Below are 23,544 nucleotides of genomic sequence, written 5' to 3' on the forward strand. Positions count from 1 at the left end.
AATTAGCACGACGCTCTAACGAACTGAGCTAATGGGCCGATGACACCCTAATTTTTATAATGAGTTCACGAAATCTAAAAAATATTTTTTTGGAAAGATTTCCTGTTACTATCTGGCCCATGGGGGGATCGAACCCACGACCTTCGCGTTATTAGCACGACGCTCTAACCAACTGAGCTAATGGGCTGATGACACCCTAATTTTTATAATGAGTTCACGAAATCTAAAAAATATTTTTTGGAAAGATTTCCTGTTATTATCTGGCCCACGGGGGGATCGAACCCACGACCTTCGCGAAATTAGCACGACGCTCTAACGAACTGAGCTAATGGGCCGATGATACCCTAATTTTTATAATGAGTTCACGAAATCTAAAAAATATTTTTTTTGGAAAGATTTCCTGTTACTATCTGCCCATGGGGGGATCGAACCCACGACCTTCGCGTTATTAGCACGACGCTCTAACCAACTGAGCTAATGGGCCGATGACAACCTAATTTTTATAATGAGTTCACGAAATCAAAAAAATATATTTTTTTGAAAGATTTCCTCTTACTATATGGCCCATGGGGTGATCGAACCCACGACCTTCGCGTTATTAGCACGGTGCTCTAAACAACTGAGCTAATGGGCCGATGACACCCTAATTTTTATAATGAGTTCACGAAATCTAAAAAATAATTTTTTATAAAGATTTCCTGTTACTATCTGGCCCATGGGGGGGATCAAACCCACGACCTTCGCGTTATTAGCACGACGCTCTAACCAACTGAGCTAATGGGCCGCTGACACCCTAATTTTTATAATTAGTTCACGAAATCTAAAAAATATTTTTTTGGAAAGCTTTCCTGTTACTATCTGGCCCATGGGGGATCGAACCCACGACCTTCGCGTTATTAGCACGACGCTCTAACCAACTGAGCTAATGGGCCGATGACACCCTAATTTTTATAATGAGTTCACGAAATCTAAAAAATATTTTTTTGGAAAGATTTCCTGTTATTATCTGGCCCACGGGGGGATCGAACCCACGACCTTCGCGAAATTAGCACGACGCTCTAACGAACTGAGCTAATGGGCCGATGATACCCTAATTTTTATAATGAGTTCACGAAATCTAAAAAATATTTTTTTTGGAAAGATTTCCTTTTACTATCTGGCCCATGGGGGGATCTAACCCATGACCTTCGCGTTATTAGCACGACGCTCTAACCAACTGAGCTAATGGACCGATGACACCCTAATTTTTATATTGAGTTCACGAAATCTAAAAAATATTTTTTTGGAAAGATTTCCTGTTATTATCTGGCCTACGGGGGGATCGAACCCACGACCTTCGCGAAATTAGCACGACGCTCTAACGAACTGAGCTAATGGGCCGATGGCACCCTAATTTTTATAATGAGTTCACGAAATCTAAAAAATATTTTTTTTGGAAAGATTTCCTGTTACTATCTGCCCATGGGGGGATCGAACCCACGACCTTCGCGTTATTAGCACGACGCTCTAACCAACTGAGCTAATGGGCCGATGACAACCTAATTTTTATAATGAGTTCACGAAATCAAAAAAATATATTTTTTTGAAAGATTTCCTCTTACTATATGGCCCATGGGGTGATCGAACCCACGACCTTCGCGTTATTAGCACGGTGCTCTAAACAACTGAGCTAATGGGCCGATGACACCCTAATTTTTATAATGAGTTCACGAAATCTAAAAAATAATTTTTTATAAAGATTTCCTGTTACTATCTGGCCCATGGGGGGGATCAAACCCACGACCTTCGCGTTATTAGCACGACGCTCTAACCAACTGAGCTAATGGGCCGCTGACACCCTAATTTTTATAATTAGTTCACGAAATCTAAAAAATATTTTTTTGGAAAGCTTTCCTGTTACTATCTGGCCCATGGGGGATCGAACCCACGACCTTCGCGTTATTAGCACGACGCTCTAACCAACTGAGCTAATGGGCCGATGACACCCTAATTTTTATAATGAGTTCACGAAATCTAAAAAATATTTTTTTTGGAAAGATTTCCTGTTACTATCTGGCCCATGGGGGGATCGAACCCACGACCTTCGCGTTATTAGCACGACGCTCTAACCAACTGAGCTAATGGGCCGATGACACCCTAATTTTTATAATGAGTTCACGAAATCAAAAAAATATTTTTTTTGTAAGATTTCCTGTTACTATTTGGCCCATGGGGTGATCGAACCCACGACCTACGCGTTATTAGCACGACGCTCTAACCATCTGAGCTAATGGGCCGATGACACCTTAATTTTTATAATGAGTTCACGAAATCTAAAAAATATTTTTTTTGGAAAGATTTCCTGTTACTATCTGGCCCATGGGGGTATCGAACCCACGACCTTTGCGTTATTAGCACGGTGCTCTAACCAACTGAGCTAATGGGCCGATTACACCCTAATTTTTATAATGAGTTCACGAAATCTAAAAAATATTTTTTTTGGAAAGATTTCCTGTTACTATCTGGCCCATGGGGGGATCGAACCTACGACCTTCTCGTTATTAGCACGACGCTCTAACCAACTGAGCCAGCCAGATTTCCCGCACGGTACTGATGAGTTCCAAATAGAACGAAACCGGTCTACCGTTGGAATTTCTGGCTATTTTATTTAGTTTTTATGTAGTTTCTTACTCGAAGATCTATTTGATCCGAGATTCGCTCGGAGACCTATCGGTACGAGTTATTAGTAAGTTTTTTAATTTCTTCAAATTTGTTTAGGATTTAGATATATTATCCTTTTTAATTATTGACTAATCTACTTTTTCGCGTATTTTTTCATGGTTCTCATTACAGTGGTTTGTCGAAAGAGCGTTTTGTTTAGTCGGCGTTTCTGTGTTAAGAGCGATTTTGAAACAGCGATTTTGGTCAAGACAGCGGTTTCTTAAAACAGCGGTTTTTGACATACATATCGTTAGCTTGGTTTAATAAAGTCGCAACTCTACCTTTGATTAAGCTAGAGTTACGACTTTATTAAATTAAGCCAACGATATGCTCTTCAGGGGTTAGGTTAGGTTAGGTAACAATACTAACTGTCGACAGAAACCATTAGGTAATGAAATTTGCCGAAATTCAAGAAAAATGTGAATTACAATAGGCCTATATTATTAGAGTAAATATAGAATGACTTCCCCCAGAATTAAAATAAAATAAAACATCACGAATTATAAATAATTAAAAATTGTATCAATATCCTCCCCAAAGAAAGAATACTGAACTTCCATTTGTCGTCAATGTTAATACGTTAAACGATCGGGAGCTCGTTTGGTCCTTGTAGATACTCTTTTCTGTAGTTGGTTCGGATCGATGGTCGGTGTTGATAAACTACTCGTCACCTTATGGTCTCCCGGTGGTTCCGACGTCCATTGCGCTGGTTCTGGAAAGTCTGCTCTCTGTGTGGCTACTACTCGGAAATGGAAATTCCCTTTCTATCTGGCTGTTATTTCTTTCGGCCTTGGTTAAAGTTCTCGGAGCAAAGCTGACTGTTCTGTCGCTTCCGTCTTGTTCAATGTGCGACAATACTGCACCGAGGCCAATAGGTGATGCGTCACACGCTAGTGTAACGGGCTTGCGTAAATCGTAATGAACAAGGACCGAAGATGATGACAAGATTGACTTAGCCCTTATGAAAGCTTTTTCAGTTGCTTCGTTCCAGCTCCATTCCTTATCGGTGTGGGTCAGCAAGTATAATGGTGCTAGGAGAGTTGACATATTAGGATTAAATTTTGAAAAATATGTAATCAAACAAAAAAGCTCTTGTTGGTTTGTTGGTGTAGGAGCTTCAACGATAGGTTGAACATTCTTCACTGACGGATGTAAGCCAAAGCGATCGAGACGATGTCCTAAGTAGCCGACAGAATCCAATATGAATCGACATTTGTCTCTGCGAAGATTTATACCGGCTTCTTCTATCCTGGTAAGAACAAGGCTCAACGTCTCCAAGTGCTGCGTATCGTCTTTTCCGGTCAACAGTAAATCATCTTGAAATACTGCTATATATGAAATGTCTCGTAGAATTGCCTCAATCTGCCTCTGGAACACTGCCGAAGCTTATGACACACCAAAAGGTAATCTTGAATAACGAAACAGACCTCTAGACGTGTTGATGACGACCAGTTCCTTAGAATTTCTGTCCAGCTTTAACTGGTTATACGCATCCCGAAGATCCAACTCCGTGAACTTCTCGCCTCCGTTAATAGTCGAAAATAGCTGATCAAACTTGGGCAATGGGTACTGCTCGGTTGCCGTTGCTGGATTTGCAGTAAGTTTGAAATTGCCACATATTCGAATTCACCTAAGTACATGAACAATGGGCGCAGCCCATTCGGAAACCTTCACCGGTTCTATGATTCCTAGGTTGAGTAAGCGGTCAAGCTCTTGATTGACTTTGTCTCTGTAGGGAAATGGTACAGAATCTGGTTGGAAAAACCGTGGTTGGACATCGGGCTTCTTGTGTAAATGAACTTCTACGTCCTTAACTAGTCCCAAACCAGGAGAGAATAGGATTGCATGTTGCTCCAAAACATTTTGCAATTTGAAAGTGCATTGTGAAGAGTTAAGAATGTTGACAGAGTTAGTATGTTGAAGAGTAATATTTAACTCACGTATCCAATTTCTGCCGATAAGGCTTGTACCATTGTGCGAGACAACCAGCAAGGGTAATTCCTTGACGACTTGATTGCAGGAAACTTTGACGTAAGTATACCCCAGAACAGGAACTTTATCTTCATTGTAGGTGCGAAGAAGTATTCTGGAAGGATGTAGCTTGGGCAAAATACTGTCCCGGAACAAGTCCTTGAATGTTTCATACGACACCAAAGTAAATGCGGCTCCAGAATCTATTTCCATTTTTCGATGTACTCCCTGTATCTTCAACTCTTGCATGAACGGTTCCGGTGAAAACACTGTACTCGTCTTCTACCCGAGGAATTTCTCGCTTCCGAGATGTCGTACCATCCATATCGGTCGTTGTTGTTTGTATATCATGCAGTCGATTGTTTCGATAACGACCTTGACGATCTCGAGGAACAGCCGGTTGGCCGTTTTAACTAGCAGACAGACATACCCTCACCAAATGACCAACTTTCTTGCAGTATGAACATACGGTACTTTTGTGGGTACACGTATTGGCTTTGTCACTTGGATGACCGCATCTATAGCATTTGGCATCTGTTCCAGTGTCGTGAGGCTGACTTTGAGTGGGTCTTGGGTTATGACGCCTTCTTGCTCGCTTCGAATCGACCATCTTATGGATACTCTGCTCCGTTGTCGAATTTGCCGAAATAGGTAGTTTTGAGTCCGATTTAGGTAGTTTTGAATTCATTTCGTGCATGTTCTCGGTAGTGGACTCCATTCTCGAAGCAATTGAAACGGCTTGTTGTAATGTTAAAGTAGCTGGCTCAGTAAGTAATCTGGCTTGTATAGTTTCATCTTGGATACCACTGACCAAGCGTTCTCTCAACGCATCATCCAGGTTTGCTCTGAAATTACAGTGTTCAGCTAAGCGCTTAAGTTGTGCCATGTAAGTAGAAATTGACTCCCCAGGCTGACGATGACGTCTATTGAAATTATGACGCTCCACAACAAGGGCGTATTTAAGGGGGGGTACAAAGTCCCCTCGGAGAGGTAAAAAGTAGCGGGGACAAATAGTCACGGCCGCGCGGTGAACACTATTTTTGCCTGTTTTTATTTTTCGTCGTTTTCCGGGGCCAAAATAGTGATTCCACCCTATAAGGACTAAATAAGCCTTCAAATTCATTGCTGCGAAAAACAGGGAAAAATAGTGGTAACCCAGCCAAACTCTATTTTCGCACGATTTGAGAAACAGGCCAAAATAGTGTTGGCCGCGCGGTGAAGACTATTTTGACCCGTTTTGTATTTCAAAAGTACATATTTTGATTACTATGCTGGAGGCTGAGAAGATTCACGTTTCAAGAAATACGCGTCGAAGAATACTTCTATCTAAGAATTATATTATGCTGCTTTTACATTTAATTTAATTCCCTGTGCAGAAACAAATCGTAGAATTTAATCAAAAAGACGTAGAGAAAAGTAATCTGTAATATTCGAAAACAAAGCTTTTTTTAATAATCAGCTAGGCTAATACCCAAGGTATCTAGCGACTTTTATTTGCCTTTAAACATGTGACCGGGTTAAATTGCGAGAAGAGTGGTGGCAAGCCCTTCATGCCACGCGAACCAACAGCTTCATTTAAATGGTAAATGTCAATAGTTCCCGCCCACACACGAGCAATTTTGCTCATGTGACCAATGGGAAAATGCATTAATAATATGTAATAAATAAATTAATTAAAGCATAAATAACTTTAAAATAAATGGCATGGCTGCACGTGAATCTTAAGGGACGTCCATATTATACAACTTTAAAGGTCAATTAGTTCAACTAATTGGCAGTTAATTAAGCAAAGTGAATAGCAAACGTTGGCACATTTTTTTGCGTCCAATACGCAACATTTTTGGGTAGATGATTGATTTTGGGAAGTAAAAGGGTTGCCATATTCAAAGTGCTAGATTATCGTATACTCGTGTAGAGTTTTGATTAAGAAGGATCGTAGGGCTGGAAACAAGTCAATTAAGCCCAAAAGTTTGTTAAACCTAGAAGCAACAAACACAAGGAGAACGCAGCTAGCCTTTAAACACACTAACGAAGGGTTGTGTACGAATTTAATTGGACGAGCGTCACGAGCCTTTACGCTGAACGTTTTACGGGCGGGGGGGGGAAGACAATTTCCGAATTTTCCCCTTCCGACGGCAGCAGGCGCTAAAGCGTCTAGCCAATGAAAAACGTACACAAGAAAATCCACGACTTTTGACGGGTTGCGTTCTCCTTGTGTGGGGTGTTGTGTTTGTTGCTCCTAGGTTAAACCATTTCTGTCATGTACTTTAGCTCACCTTTATGTACGAAATATTTTGAAATATTTCCTATTCGTGGCGACAATTATCACTCCCCCACCAAACCGCAAGAGCCTGTTTGGAAGTGACAGTCTGAAATCTGAGTGATAACCTTTTGCTAAAGATCAGTGGTCACCACAATATTTAGAGATATATAAAGGTTTAAGCACTAAAGAAAACAGTTTTTACACGGATCATACTTTAGATCGTATTTTATCGTAAGATCGTATTTTTGCCGCACGATCCAACCTTCGGATCGTATTCGTACCAAAGGTTCAATTATCGTACAAATACGATCTGTATCATACATCTGGCAACTCTGGGAAGTACAAATTATTAAGATATACAAATATTTGAAATTCAACCAATAATATGAAACTTTTCCTTGACGTCACTGACTCGGTAGCTTTGAAACCTTTGGCCCGTGGTCTGCTGGTATCTAATATTGCTTTTATCGAAATAAGAGACAAACCATTTTTACAAGCTAATCCTAATTTCTAAATTTCATATAGAACCGAGCAGGGCACAGTTTAGCAGACGATAATATTGAATATGAACGCATTTGATGGGTAAGATGTGAACAGCGTAGGAACTTATCTAGCACCAATAAAATTACATAGATTGAACGATATTTTACTCGTTTAATATTAAGTATTTTTTATGTCAGAAATTCGCCTAGAAATGAAAATAAATAAAATATAATTTTAAAAGTTATCTTTTCCATAAAATAAAAGATTAAAATGCCATTACTCAATATTTTAATAAATTACTTGACAATATGTATTTTTTGGAAAATGAAAGGTTTATTCGAGAAATTATTTAAATTTGAAGAATTTTTTTACCTTTTTTGCCGATCACCATAAACATTTCCCACAGGGACCCCAAAAACCCCTGAAAATTAAGCCTGTCTTTGAATAATGCGTTTGAAACCGATTTAAGAAAAGAAGGAACTTGGTGACCTTTATATTAATAATTTTTCATATTACTCAATTTTGCATACTCCAAAATTATAGTGATTTTTCGAGATGTTATTTATAAACAGAAAAATTACACACCAAAACTCTGGTAGACCTAAGTCGTGGGGCACGTGGCGCCACCTAAGCTCACTGACCAATAAATTTCGGAAATAAAGGCTGATATAATGCTTGTTCAACTGTTTAGATTTATGACGAGGACAGAGCATTCACAGAGATTTAAAAGAAGACATTGCATTTCATTACGTAAGCATAATTAGAATTGAAATGACAATTAAAATAGGGGGAAATACAACAAGAAGAATGGCGTGGTTTTTTGAATCACAAAGCGAACAGGGTAGGACCAAGAAAATGGAAACGATCCGCGGGCACTACTCCCTAGTTTGCAGAGGGGGTGGAGAATAGCGAACCAATGAGCCCCTGTTAGCGTGAGGTGTGCAAAGCTGAAAATTGTCTTATCATGGTGTACATAAAAATGTTCTTGAAATGAGTCATACTTTAACTGTCCATTTTGCTTTTGCTAAACATAGGAGCTCGAAGCTCTTAGCTAATACGCTCTAGGTTGCAGGGCGTAGGAAAGTTTTTGAGTTTGGGAGGTACGTTGCGAGCGAAGCGAGCCTCACATGCCGAGGCAGCGAAACGAAGTGAGGCGCTCCACAATATATGATATAATAAAAGTGGACAAATATTTAAATATTTTACTTCAATTTGACGAAAAATCGAAAGTGGAATTTGAATTCACTCTCACTGTGACTTTGTTGTTAAAAGTTTTAAACGACAAATTTATCTTTCCATAATGGTTGTAAAAATAAATTCACAATATTTCATGGGGGGTGGGAGGACTGTAATTTCTTTAATTTATAACTCTAGGGCTCTACTCTACTCTTATCATACTCTAATGTATATTTAAATAATAGGGCTCTTGAATTAAATGAAATCCAGCTGAAGTGAAAAACATACTTTATTTTTGTCTCTACACGCGTTCTCTTTCAACTCTAAAAAACCTCTGTACGTTTTTCGGGGCTCTTCTTGTTTCCTCTCTCTCTCGCAGCCAATTAAAAACACGCACTTTAGACCGTTGTTTTGCTGGACCTTGACGAGGAGAGGGAGATGTTGTACAAATTACGGGGTTTTTACTAAAGTTATGTTTAACAATCCTTTTTCTTATATTCATATAAAGGTTAAAATGCACACAAAATAAACAAACTAAAATAAAATACAACAGGGACTAAGCCTTACAATCTACTCATGGCTTAGAACACACTAACATCAGAAGGATATAATCTCCCTGTACATTAACTGAGTTTCTAAGGTAGTATAGTCTGTGGCGAAATATACCATATATAGCGAATTAGGGATTTTATTTCGGGTGTGGTTCAAACTTTTCTTAAAATGTGAAAGTCATATTCAAATTCGATCGGTAGCGAAATGCAATTTTCTTGTTGGATTTGTTGGTAAAGGCGTTTCGACTATTAAGAGCACTTAAATACCAATGAAAAAAAGCAGATGCATGCATTAAGTTCAATATGAAAGAAGTAAATTCAATCTGCGTTTTAGTCTTTAAAAGTTAGTTTAGCAAACGTAAATCAGAAGTGAGTATTTCACGAACCCATGAAAGTACACACGGTTTCAGTTCTGAACGTTAGCACGTACATTAGCTATTAGAAAACAAATTTAAAGAGTGAAAAAATTTCTATTCGGTGCATCGATTTTTGTAATACACCATTTTCCACTTAAAAGCTTTAAGTTAGCAAACTATAAAAATAAGGAATGGACTGTAATCCATTAGTGCAAGCTAGAGCGCATTGAGAGACGTTCAAAATCGGAACATATTTTGGGGAGTATTATTGAATACTTCAGGATTCCTTTTCTGTTTGAGGGCCTGTTGCAGTGTTCCACAACAGCATCTGGGAAATGATTTCCAAAAGGATTTGAGCCTAGCATAAAACGTAAAACAGACTTTCTTAATGGAAATTTCCAATGAAATATGAGGCCGCAGAAAACTCTATTTTCAATGAATGAAACGTACATCGTTGGATTGGTGGAGGTAGAACTTAATTTGGTCATTTCTATTAACATCTTACACAAAGTTCGTTCTTTGTTAAATATACATTTACTTAACCATTTAATCAGATCAAACAATACCATCAGGAGCTCATCACTCCAGAAGTATTCAATGATTTCTTTAAATTTTATAGTCAGAAGTGCCTGCGAACCTTAAACTTAAACTAAAATAACCCTAGTTATAAGCTTCAAATGCGGTATTGTCTCCATTTTATTCACCGCTGCTGTACGGCGAAGCTAGATTTTTCTAGCACGTTTTATTGCGGGAGCTTACAACTAAGACCCGACATTGCAAGAGTAAACCAAAATGAAAAATATAACCAGAAACTTTTACGATAGTTCTATTCCACCCTTTCACAACTTTGTAAAAACTATGCAACACCACGTAGTTTACCAAGTGCCATAGGTATTAGTGCAAATTAACTGGCCATATATACAGGGTCTTTTTTTTTGCTCGGAAAAGTGTTTTTTTTCAAAAACTATTTATAGTACCGATTTCAAATTTGGAAGGTCAATTCTCTATACCGGGGGACATCAGTTTGAGAAATTTGAGCGTTTTCGGTAATGTTTTTCACCAATTTTGAAAAATTATTTTTCGACCACTAGGTGCGAGATAAAAAATTTCTATTATAAAGTTGTAGGCCGTCACCGAAAACCCTTAAAAATTGTTCACTTGACGAAAAACAACTTATTTATCAGTGAAAATTCGAGCTTGAAAAATTTACAAGTTGGTGAAGCCAAATTACGATTGTTTGAAACGATAATTGAAAAGGGAACAAGTCTAATACAAACGTAGTAGAGTTTTCACACTTGAAAAAATGTACACGTTTGGTTTTTAAATGCAGATATTTTATTCACATAAATTTTTACAAAACATTTTCAATAATATCACCATTGGCTGCAACACAGGTTTGTGCGCGGACAATTAAGTTCTCAAACGCTTTCTCTACCATTTCTGGTGTGACGTCTCGGCAAGCACTGATTATTCGTCTAATGAGTTCCTCCCTAGTTTCAATGGGCGTGGCGTATACCTTTGCTTTAACGAATCCCCAGAGAAAATAATCCAGCGGTGTTAGGTCAGGTGACCTTGCTGGCCAATGCACTGGACCATTTCTCCCTATCCACCTTTCAGGAAACTCGTTGTTGAGGTGCTCAGTTATATGCCGGGAAAAATGCGGAGGGGCGCCATCTTGCTGAAACCACAACTAACGTCTTTCAGCCAATGGAAGGTCGTCGATTGCGTCACTCAGTTCGTTCTGTAGAAAATGTAAATACCTTTGGCCGTTGAGGTTCGTCGGCAGGAAAAAGGGACCAATCAAACGGTTTCCAACAAGTCCAACCCAAACATTGACCCGTTCAAATTGAACCTGGTGAGATATTCAAAACCCCAATGTGGGTTGATGTCAGACCAAAGATGGCTGTTTTGATGATTAAAGGGCCCATCTCTAGAAAATGACGCTTCGTCGGAGAACAAAACATGGCGCAAAAATTGTCTATCTTCTTGGACAGCATTTAGTAACCAGTTGCTAAATTCATAACGTCTTTGATGGTCTCCGTCAATTAGTCCTTGGTGGAGCGTAGCTCTGTATGGGTGATAGCGATTCTTACGAAGAATTTTCCACACACGATTTGCAGAACAACCCAAATCAGCAGCGGCGTTAGCGCAACTGTGACGAGGATATGCCACAAAGTACGCGAGTACATTGTTCTCGAAGTCTAAATCCGGTTGCAAGTTACCAAATTGATTGAAATCGTGAATTGCTCGTCTTACTGTATTTACAGATGGTGCTCCATTTGGATGTCTTTCTGCGAAGATTTCAGTCACTCTTCTAAGGTTTTGCGCTGCTTCTCCATAGTACGCTCAGCTACTGAATAACGAGGCATTGTTCGAAATATTATCAAACACTGATAATAATCTCCCAAAGTTTTCCTTTAAATACCCAATGCATGTTTAGGATTGACCTATAGCCTCGTGTTTTTTAAATCCGGTCGTTTTTTTAACCAAAGTTTCAACTGGATTAGGTAATTCGGTTTCAATTATCGTTTCAAACAATCGTAATTTGGCTTCACCAACTTGTAAATTTTTCAAGCTCGAATTTTCACTGATAAATAAATTGTTTTTCGTCGAGTGAACAATTTTTAAGGGTTTTCGATGACGGCCTACAACTTTATAATAGAATTTTTTTATCTCGCACCTAGTGGTCGAAAAATAATTTTTCAAAATTGGTGAAAAACATTACCGAAAACGCTCAAATTTCTCAAACTGATGTCCCCCGGTATAGAGAATTGACCTTCCAAATTTGAAATCGGTACTATAAATAGTTTTTGAAAAAAACACTTTTCCGAGCAAAAAAAAAGACCCTGTATATGCTTCCAAAGCCGTATTCTTAGAAGTAACTTCATCACATAAAATTTGGTGTTAGGTCTCGAAGGGATGTAATCTGGGCCCCAAATCACATTACGGTGACACTCGGTCTCCTGTTTTAGATTCAAATTCTAGCTGTTTCTTCCACCATCTGGTCTTACGCTGAAGTTCAACTTGTACTAGTATCTACTGCTTTAGGCATTGATATCACCTCGAAAATATTTGATTTAGTTGTACGGCACTTTAAGAAAATCAAATTTAAAACCTTGAACAACATTGAACGATTTTCGTAAACTTAAGTAATAAATAATAAACAGCTATAGCATATATGCTAGGCACCACCTTATGCCCAAATCATCTAGCAACTTTTAATGTATTTAAGCAGGTGGCCTTGTTACAATGCGTAGGATGGTGGTGGCAAGCCCTAATGCCACGCGAGCCAACAGCTCCCTACACTAATGAAAATATCCTTATTTCATTATTAACTGGATTTTACGTTCAACTATCTACACTAGCGTTTAATTTTGGTTTATAATTTTTTTCTGTAGTCCTATTTGCGTAGTGGCCATTTGCGCAGATCCTCAATAGCGCAGTTTACCATTTGCGCAAATTTTCCCATTTCCGCAGTTTTTCATTTGCGCAGTTCACCGTTTGCGCAGATTAGCATTAGGGCAGTTTTTCCCCACTAGCGCGGGTTTCCATATGCGCGGCTTCTCATGACGTAAATATTGCGTATTAAGCCATTTTTCCTTGAAGAAGGGTTGTTTGTGGGTTTTTTTAAATAAATAACCTTGTTTAGCATCCACCTGGGCTGCTAGCGTACGATTAAGGTCCTGCTACGCTGTAAATGATTTCCATGTTTTCCTCTGGTGAAATATCGTTCGTCGAATTACTCTCTTTGGAAAATGTTTCTAGTCGAACCGCGAATGGTAGCTTCTCAGTCGTTCGACTAATATGAATAAATGGTATCTGCCTAGCTTAGGCCTGCGGCAGTCATTTTACCCTACCTAGCCTAAGCTCGTGGCGGCCACCTAACATAACGTAAGCTCAACGGGAACTATAGCTGGAAATGTGAGATAATCTTAAGAATCATACGCTATGTGCTGTCGGCTGACGGATACGCGCACTTGCTACGCTCGAGCGCTGGGGGCGCGTTGCGCCACCCCAACCCCATTCTTGCCATCACGTTGGGCCGTTTACAACGCGACCTAGAGAACAGGACCTAGCCATAACGAACCAATTATGGTCCAACTTATTATTAACCTAACGTATCGTAAAAAGGGAGTATATAATAAATCGAAAAGTTGCCTGCTTTCTAACGTGACTAGCGCCAATTATTCCTAGTTTTTGCTAAACCTGGTGGCAGAAATGTGAAATTAGTTGGTCCCCAAGCAATAAAAAGGAATTTTTGAATTGGAAATAAAACACGATTACGACGAATTTACTAATTTTCGGTTCAGTATAGCTTATTTGAGGGTCGGTTTGACCTTCTCGATAATACTTAAATATTCTTATCCCTGAGAAGTACTATGTTCCCATTTAAGCCGGCGCTTATTTTTATCCCTGGTCCTGCTTAGATTGTTGCATTTTCCACCTGAATATTAGCTTAACCTCTACAAAATACAGCTGAATTAGGTTTAATGCAATTTTTACAAGATGCGGTTATTCCTACGAACCGATTAACATATTCACAGCGTAACAAGTACTACATTTTCATCATAGCCGGAAGGCCGAGAAACTACGGTTAGATGTTCGACTAAACATATATACCCTAGAGAATAGTTCAGCGAACTATATTTAACCGTAGAAAAACATTAAAATTATTGGTATTTACATCACGACTGAACATAAAACATACACTAGCAGCTCAGCTGGATGCTATACAAAGTTATGACAAAAACACCGACACGAAAAACCTATTCTAAAATGCATTTAAATCGTTTTCGATTTTCAGTTCTAAAGCAGTCTATTGGTACGATTTAAGCTGTCGCGTGTCCGTGGTTGCAGTAGTTTCTTCTATTTTACGCGCACGCGCAGAAAGCCATTTATTAGTTTCAGTTAAATAGTTTTAGTTAGATAGATATTAATTAGAGTCACGTTGAATTGAATTAAGATGTCCGAGAAAAAGAAGCATTCTGGTTCTTTTAATAAAAAAAGGAAATGGAGAGAAGCCGTTGAAGCAGAAAAGCCAGCGACAGCTTTAAAAAAGTTCATAAGTGTAGGCCTTAAAAACTCCCGCAAAAAAGTTTTTAAATTAAGTTGTTAAAGCAATTAATGTAATGAATAAAAGAATAAAGTTTACTAAGAACAACCCGTGAGTTAAAAATAAAAATATCCATTATTTTTATCTTTAACTCACGGGTTCTTCGTAAACTTAATTCTTTTATTTCACATATTAACCGTGATTCTATTCAGTATGGACATTACAATTAATGTACTTTAGGTATACTAGTCTGGCCACCTTACCTAGTGTTTCAAGCTCCATGTAAAATGACCATGTACCATAAAGAAGGTATTAAATATGTTTACACAAAGTATTTATAAAGTGATTAAAGGGATTATTTATTGTTATGAAAACGGTAAATTTATAGCATGGACATGGTAATGTTTTTTACGGGGGGGGGGGGGGTAGTTTAATGTAGTCTCAAAACAAGAGGGGCGCCAAAAACCCCTCTTGCCCGGGTGAAAAATATTTCTTGAGCCGGCCCTGGTTCGTTATGAAGCCCAAGTTTGTGAAATCATTGTGAATTGAAGGAGATTTGAATTTAAGTTCAGTGTATAATTTTTGATATTTCATTTATTAGTGTAATTTTTGTACTTCTTTTCTTTATATTTGTGTAATTTGTAACTTTATAAGGAATGTGTTTGACCCCTTTTTTCTTCAAAAATAGCCTAAAATCCAAGAGAGAAACCGTTCTTGGGCCGAATTCTGAAGCCCCTTTCTTAATCCCCTCTTAACAGGTACTTCCCCCTAGCTCCCCACTATATACCAGCTCCAGCACGACCTAGTCCCTCTGACCTTCAACTAGCGTAAAATAAAACCCATTTTTATTCTGTTTCTACTGTGTATTGTGTTATATTGTGGAAAGCGAAGTTTTCCACGTTTTTTGTTTGCCTTCTTTCGGGCAGAATTCTCCAGTGGCCCGACGAGAAGGGTCACTATTTTCAACCCGCAATAAATCCATTTTTATTATAACATCGTATCGTTATTTCAAATTTCAATTAGGAGTTATCTACAATCTAGAAAATTTAGGAAACTAAACCCAACAAATTTTTCAGTCGGTTTGGGGGGTTTAATTATGCATAGCTCTCCCTACAAGTTAAATTAATATTTAGGGCGCGGAAATAAAGAAAAGTCCCTAAGTATTCTTCATGGTGTCGGAAACCCGGGACAAACGGACGCATACGGAACTTTAGATTTCAATTTAATTGTGAACAATTACGGGCTATTTTTAACAATAGTGAAAGTGAATCAATATCGAGACGGTCATAAGCGAAAATGGCCAACGAACAAATCATGCAAAACTCCAGCGGCGCGGACGGAAAAGGAGACTCGAGAGGAAATAAGGACAAAACAACAGAGACTGCGGAAGTAGCAAAGTACAAGTCATTAAGAACTCCGGCGCGCACAGCTGTAACCAAAGCAACCAATGGAATGGCCACATTATTCAGTAATCCAAATACACCGGTGGAAGACATCGAAGACCAACTGACGCTGCTATTATCAAAAGAGACGATCCTGGTCAATCTGGATAAAGCGGTACTAGCTACAATTACAGACGCGACGACCCTGGAGAAAGAAGCCGTCGAAATTGAAGGCTACTACGACAAGATCAACTTCGAGCTGTTGAAAATAAAGGCGCAAAGGATGGTGAAGAAAGCTAACGGAGCCCAGGCATCGGCAATTCCATCAAACAACGGGGCGAGCGGAGTCAGCAACGTTACGGTCATCCGCGAAGAAGCATCGAGACTACCGACGCTAAATCTACCGAAGTTTTCCGGAGACATCACGGAATGGGCTGGGTTTTGGAGCGCATTTCAAACTACATTTCAAGACAAACCGAAAACCACTAAGGTAGAAATGTTCAATTATTTATATTCATTTTTAGAAGGTGATGCAAAAAAGGCGTTAATAGGAATGAAAGCTAGCGAGGAGAATTATGACGAGGCGGTTAAAATTCTAAAAGAGAGATTTGATAGAAAGGATTTAGTAATTCATACTCATGGAAAGCGGTTAATGAATTTAGAGCAAGTGTCGGATTCGAGCGATATTTCAGGCCTACGAAACTTATATGATAAGATCCAATTAAATGTAAGATGCTTAAAGGGTTTAGGTGTAGATGCCACCTTAAGTGGTACCTTTATTTGCCCTCGATTGATTGAATGCTTGCCAAAAGACGTAAGATTAGACTATAGTCGAAAACACTCTAAAGATGGTGACTGGAATTTAAAGGCGTTCACCGACTTTTTGCAAAGTGAAGTGGAAGGCCGCGAAACTTGCGCGCTTTTGGGGGAATCTCGTTTCAAAGAAAAATCGCAATCACGCGCGCCGGAGAGAAAATCAAATGCTTACCCCAATCACCGATCGGATCACGCGCGTAATTCCACGCCCATGGCAAACTCGTTGCTAACCAACGTTAATCAGCGAAGTTTATTCTGCATTTTCTGCAAAAGCTCCGACCACGCGACGTTCAATTGCGCTAATTACACCCTCGAAGAGAAGAAGATAATTCTGCGAGATCAGAGAAGATGTTACGTCTGCTTAAAACCCCACCACGAGGCGCGGAACTGCGACTCGCAACATCAAAACTGCGCGATCTGCCGAAGAAAACATAACAAAGCGGTTTGCGAGCAAAATCGATCCCACAAACTGAGAGCCGAGGAACCGAAAGGCATCAGTACAAACACCATTTTTGACTTTGAACGAAGAAACGTCTTACTACAGACCGCTCAAGTCATCGTAAAAAACCCGGATTACCCAAGGAACTGCGGATCCGGTACTCTCAAACTCGTCCTAGATAATGGAAGTCAAGGGACTTTCATCCTGAGTGAGGTAGCCGAAAACCTACAACTTCCGGTCATCGGAGAAACTAACATCCTCATCTCAGAATTCGGAAATGAAATCGCGGAGGAGAAAAAGATGAAAATCGTACGATTAACGGTTCAAAACGTCTCAGACTGCGGAAAACAAATTCAAGTAGAGGCCGTTGCGGTACCTTTCATTTGCAGGGCGAAAACTGAGGATTGTCAAGAAATCAGGAATTTCGTGAAGAAAACGAGCATCACCCTAGCAGACGACCCAAGTAAAGAAAGCATCAGCAGTTCAAAAATCAGCCTATTGATAGGAGGTGATTATTATTGGGAAGTGGTCAGCGGAAAGGTGGAGAGGCTACAAAACAAATTAGTGGCCTTGGAAACCATTTTTGGATGGACAGTCGAAGGTCCTATGAGCTCCCCGAAGACAAACGTGAAGAAGTTAGAAATCAAAAACAATTTAATCTCAGTAATGACAAACAAATGTCAAGACTCCCAATTAACGAAAATCGTCCAAAATTTCTGGGATTTGGAAGCCATCGGAATCAAAACAGAACCCAAAAAACCATCGGAAGGCAACGAGGTTTTAGACAGATTCGAACAAGACATCAGATTCGATCCCGAAGAAGGGAGGTACCAAGTCAAGTTTCCATGGAATACCGAGAAGGACATCCTACCTGACAATTTACCGATGGCCACGAAACGAATCGCAAGTTTAGCCAAAAGATTCAATAAAAACCCAGAGTACTACCAAGCGTACAAGGACATCATAGACGAGCAACTCAAACTTGGCATCGTGGAAGTCGTCCCTGAAGACGAAAAGGCAAGCAAACCAGGAACGTATTACATGCCACATCAAGGCGTCAGTCGAGCCGAAAGTCAAACAACGAAGTTGCGCGCAGTTCTGGACGGCTCCGCTCACGAAAATGGAGTGCCATCGCTAAACAATTGTCTGTCCAGTGGACCAAGTCTCAACCCGGACCTACTCCTGTTACTATTGAGCTTCAGAAACTACCCCATTGCTATTGTCGCCGACATTGAGAAGGCGTTCCTTCAAGTATCATTGGCTAGGGAAGAACGCGACACCTGCAGATTCTTATGGGTTCAAGAAGAGGCAAGCGGCAAAGTGAAAGAGAACGAATTCACGCCGTTACGAATGACCAGGGTACCCTTCGGGGTGACCTCAAGCCCATATCTACTAGCAGCCACAATCAAACATCACCTCAGAAAATACAACGACACTTACGATGAAAAGGCCGTGAAACTTCTCAACGAGAGCCTATACGTCGACGACCTAGTAGCTGGAGACCAAAACGTCGCGAGCGCTTTCCAGCTGTCCAGGCGGATGTCAGAAATTTTAAGTGAAGCGAAGATGAACCTTAGGAAATGGCAGACCAACTCGCCAGAATTACGTCAGATGTGGGGAAACGAAGCCGGCAATCCCCAAGCACTCACCAAAATTGAAGTTCAGCCACCTAACGGTCAAAAAATCTTGGGATTGCAATGGGACCCTACCACGGACACATTCAATTTCGATCTGACAAATTTAATCGAAATAATCAAGGACATCAAGCTCACCAAACGTTATGCACTCAGCGCGGTCTCTCAGATCTTTGACCCTATCGGTATATTGGGCCCATATACCATCCGGGCAAAATTTATTCTTCAATCGTTATGGGAGAAGAAAACAAAATGGGATGAAAGATTGAGTGGCGAAATTGCGGCCGAATTCGAACAATGGTGCAATGAGCTACCAGAGATAAGGAAAATCAAGATACCCCGCTACTATCTCAACGGAGTTGAAGCTGATCAAATTAAAGGGAAAGAAATCCATTGTTTTTGCGACGCCAGCAAAAGAGCGTACGCGGCGGTCGCGTACGTGAGATACGTAACGGTAAACGGCCAAATAGGAGTCTCCCTGGTGACGTCGAAGGCCAGGGTAGCGCCAGTCAAAATGATCGACCCTTCGGAAGATGACTTAACATTACCACGCCTGGAACTTATGGGGTGCGTTCTGGGAGCTCGTTTGGTAAACAACATAAAAAGCGTATTCGAACCGGAAAAGCAGGACATTTTCATGTGGTCAGATTCGACCATCGCATTAAACTGGGTCAAGGTATCGACAAAGGTTTGGAGACCGTTCGTTCAAAATAGGGCGGTCGAAATTCAAAAATTGACAGACCCCGCAACATGGAAGCATTGCCCAGGGAACAATAATCCAGCGGACATTCCAACAAGAGGGGCTAAGGCCGAAGAATTGGCCAAAAGCAAATTATGGTGGGAGGGCCCCACCTGGCTCAAGATGGATAAATCTGAATGGCCAGAAGACATATTACCGGAAACAAATCTGGCTTTGGTGGAGAAGGAGAAAAGAAAAACGATTTTAGCAGTCGCAACGACCGAAAAACGCGGTATCAATCAAATCATGAACCTCAATAGATGGAACGACCTGGACAAAGCTCTTCGAATCACGGCATACGTCTTCCGATTCATCGACTACTACGTCAAGAAAAACAAAGCGTACGAGGGAGTAATTAAAACAGAAGAACTACACTGCGCGGAAAATACCTGGATAAGGTGCGTTCAAATGGAAGATTTTGGAAAAGAAATCTTGGCGCTGAAAAATAACAAGAAAATACAGAAGGATTCCAAAATTGCCGAATTTAGACCACTATTAAACGGAAATCAAATCTTACTCTTGGGAGGTCGATTAACGGAAGCTAACATGGCCTACGAAACAAAACATCCAATCATTCTTCGAAAGGAACAAAGATTATCAAGACTAATTATGGATCGTTGCCACACGCAAATGATGCACGGAGGCATACAAAGCACGTTAACCCAATCTCGGGAAAACTATTGGATAATCGCTGGAAGACAGCTCGCAAGAAAATCAGTCAAAGGTTGCTTTCAATGTCGAAAAGAATCGGCAAAACCAGGAGACGCCCCCACGGCCCCCCTCCCACAAGATCGTATTGAGCAAGCGTTAAGCTTCGAAGTGGTCGGAGTAGACTTCGCCGGTCCCTTCCACCTCAAGTCGGCGAGAGGCGAAAAAGAAAAGCAAAAGTCGTACATCTGTCTCTTTACACGCGCCGTCACTAGGGCGATTCATTTAGAGCTCGTGACGTCAATGAGCGCGCGCGATTTTTTAATGGCATTGACGCGAACGATTTCGAGAAGAGGAATACCGCGCAAAATATACAGTGACAACGCGAAAACTTTCGATCGGGCAAATAGAGACTTAGCTAAAATTTGGTCTAATCTGAAGAGTGAAGAAGTTCTAAACTTCTATGGCCAAAAAGGCATTAGCTGGCATTTTATAGTCGAGAGGGCCGCCTGGTATGGAGGATGGTGGGAGATATTAGTAAAGAGTACGAAATCAATTCTAAAGAAGAATTTGAGCCAAGCAGCTTTAACCTTTGTAGAAATGGAGACATTGTTAACTCAAGCGGAAGCCGCTATAAATTCCAGGCCAATCACTTATGTAAATAACGAATCAAATGATCCCCAACCCTTAACCCCTTCCCATTTTCTAATTGGAAAACGTGTTACGAGTATGCCACCTCAAATTGTTAGAAATGAAAAAGCACCCAGAACACAACTTGAATTTAACAATCGACAAAAATATCGCTCCGCTCTAATGACTAGGTTATGGAACAGGTGGAAAAAAGAATATTTGCTAGAATTAAGATCTGCGCATAAAATCAAATTGGCAAACAAGGAATGTAAAATTAAAGTTGGAGATGTAATGATGATTTTTGATAAAAGTGTAGAAACATTCTTATGGAAATTAGGAGTAGTGACAGAAACACTGGTTGGCCGAGACGGCCAAATGAGGTCTTGCATTTTGAGAACCTCCAATGGCAATTTAATTAGAAGGCCTATTCAACTCCTGTATCCCTTAGAGATAGACGCGATATCAGTTCGTGAAAATTCAGATCACTGAATCGTAAAAATAAAATAAAAAATTAAAATGTGAAATTTACCATTTTTGTTTGTTTTATCTGTGCATAAATTAAGTGTTTTAAATTTAAAATTGAACATCTACCCAACGGACAATTAAATCGAAAACTCAAGTGAAACAATCGAGACAATATTTGTGTTGTAAATACTAACGTATTTCGCGGCGGAGTGTGAAATCATTGTGAATTGAAGGAGATTTGAATTTAAGTTCAGTGTATAATTTTTGATATTTCATTTATTAGTGTAATTTTTGTACTTCTTTTCTTTATATTTGTGTAATTTGTAACTTTATAAGGAATGTGTTTGACCCCTTTTTTCTTCAAAAATAGCCTAAAATCCAAGAGAGAAACCGTTCTTGGGCCGAATTCTGAAGCCCCTTTCTTAATCCCCTCTTAACAGGTACTTCCCCCTAGCTCCCCACTATATACCAGCTCCAGCACGACCTAGTCCCTCTGACCTTCAACTAGCGTAAAATAAAACCCATTTTTATTCTGTTTCTACTGTGTATTGTGTTATATTGTGGAAAGCGAAGTTTTCCACGTTTTTTGTTTGCCTCCTTTCGGGCAGAATTCTCCAGTGGCCCAACGAGAAGGGTCACTATTTTCAACCCGCAATAAATCCATTTTTATTATAACATCGTATCGTTATTTCAAATTTCAATTAGGAGTTATCTACAATCTAGAAAATTTAGGAAACTAAACCCAACAAATTTTTCAGTCGGTTTGGGGGGTTTAATTATGCATAGCTCTCCCTACAAGTTAAATTAATATTTAGGGCGCGGAAATAAAGAAAAGTCCCTAAGTATTCTTCAAAGTTAGCCTACGACCGAATGACGTACTTCAAATCGACTAGTTCTTTCTTGAGATACCCTTAAAATTCGAAAGTATTGTGGTTCGTCCTATTCTGACACTTCAACCGCAATTACTTAATACCATATGTAACATAATTACTCATAAGTATGCCTCAGTATAATATTTCCATTGAAAAAATTCAATGAGACCTTGTTTCACGCGGAACATACATTGAGCGGACCCAAAAATACAAAAATGCTTATAATCCTTGCGCTATTGAAAAGGTTACCATGGAAATGAAATCACGTGATCGCGAGGCACGAGCTAAACTTGACATGGGCAAAGCCAGAAACGCGCGAGGAATTCTCACTAACTTCCGTTTCCCATCAGTAAAGTTGATGACGCATATTTCGTCACGGAGTTGTAAGTGACGTAATTTACGTCATATCCCGTGAACAAGGCTTCATTAACGAAAATGCTTTTATGACATACTTATGAGTGATTATGTTACATATGTTAATAATAATCACTATATTCACCTTCATTAGCTGGATCACGCTTAAAAAGGTCAAACAGTTTCCTTTGCTTAGTCTTTTCCGGCAGAGACAAGATCCTTTTGAAGTTTACTTGACCTATTCTGAGCACCTGACTTTTTTCAAATTCACCTGACGAGCTTTTCTTTTTGGTAACAATACTCGGCCCCTCCATAGGCTCCATTAGACGTTTAAAACGGTTTTATTAACTTATTATAATCGTTTATTTTTTTAAGGCGACGGAAATTAATTTACATCCGCCCCAAGGCACAGAAGAACTAGAAATAACTATTCTTTTACTAATTTTTATATATCGTAGGGTACACGACTAAAGTATTACAAGTTGTGGACTAAACTATGATTTGAGTTTTGGTGTTATATTATATGATGTATACTGCGGGAAATCAGTATATTGTAACAAGATGAAATAAAAACGATGTTAAAGTGAAGTAGCGTAGAACTTGTAACTCGTTAAAGTGCAAAAGTAAGTTGCACATGGGATAACGTTATTATAACATGTGTGAATTTTCGGGAATAGAGAATATCTATAAACTAGAAAAATCCATACTAATTAATTTTCACAGTTAAAATATATAGGATAAAAGTAAATAAAATTTCGAAGAAAGACCCGTGAATTAAAGATAAAAAGAAACTAGTAATTTTATTTAAAAATTGTTGAGATGTTTCAAGCCGTAGCTCGTCGTTTTTAAATAAAAATACTGGTTTATTTTGATCCTAAGTTCACGGGTTTTTCTTCGCTTATTTATTTACATTTATCTTAATAACTATTGAGGTTTTAAAATTAAATTTTCCTGTCAAAGCCTAAGTAGAATCGTAGAATTAGCACGAATTAAAACGTATTATCTATAACGG

The 23,544-nt window shown here is 39.4% G+C and overlaps 1 protein-coding gene and 4 non-coding genes across 5 annotated transcripts; 1 reads left to right on the forward strand and 4 right to left on the reverse strand.

The window, feature by feature from the left end:
* Positions 1 to 113: 113 nt before the first annotated feature.
* Positions 114 to 187, reverse strand: TRNAI-AAU (transfer RNA isoleucine (anticodon AAU)). The gene has a single exon. It is a non-coding gene; the product is annotated as a tRNA-Ile (tRNA).
* A 672-nt stretch (positions 188 to 859) lies between these two features.
* Positions 860 to 932, reverse strand: TRNAI-AAU (transfer RNA isoleucine (anticodon AAU)). The gene has a single exon. It is a non-coding gene; the product is annotated as a tRNA-Ile (tRNA).
* A 972-nt stretch (positions 933 to 1,904) lies between these two features.
* Positions 1,905 to 1,977, reverse strand: TRNAI-AAU (transfer RNA isoleucine (anticodon AAU)). The gene has a single exon. It is a non-coding gene; the product is annotated as a tRNA-Ile (tRNA).
* A 76-nt stretch (positions 1,978 to 2,053) lies between these two features.
* On the reverse strand, positions 2,054 to 2,127 carry TRNAI-AAU (transfer RNA isoleucine (anticodon AAU)). Its single transcript has one exon. It is a non-coding gene; the product is annotated as a tRNA-Ile (tRNA).
* A 13,722-nt stretch (positions 2,128 to 15,849) lies between these two features.
* Positions 15,850 to 21,330, forward strand: LOC149966594 (uncharacterized). The gene has a single exon (XM_090167530.1). It carries the CDS (start codon positions 15,850 to 15,852, stop codon positions 21,328 to 21,330), a length of 5,481 nt encoding a protein of 1,826 aa, XP_090023656.1.
* The last annotated feature ends 2,214 nt before the right edge of the window (positions 21,331 to 23,544 follow it).

The sequence above is a fragment of the Leiobunum rupestre genome, chromosome 1 (genome assembly GCF_980474605.1).
Source record: "Leiobunum rupestre chromosome 1, qqLeiRupe1.1.hap1, whole genome shotgun sequence".
Taxonomy (NCBI): domain Eukaryota; kingdom Metazoa; phylum Arthropoda; class Arachnida; order Opiliones; family Sclerosomatidae; genus Leiobunum; species Leiobunum rupestre.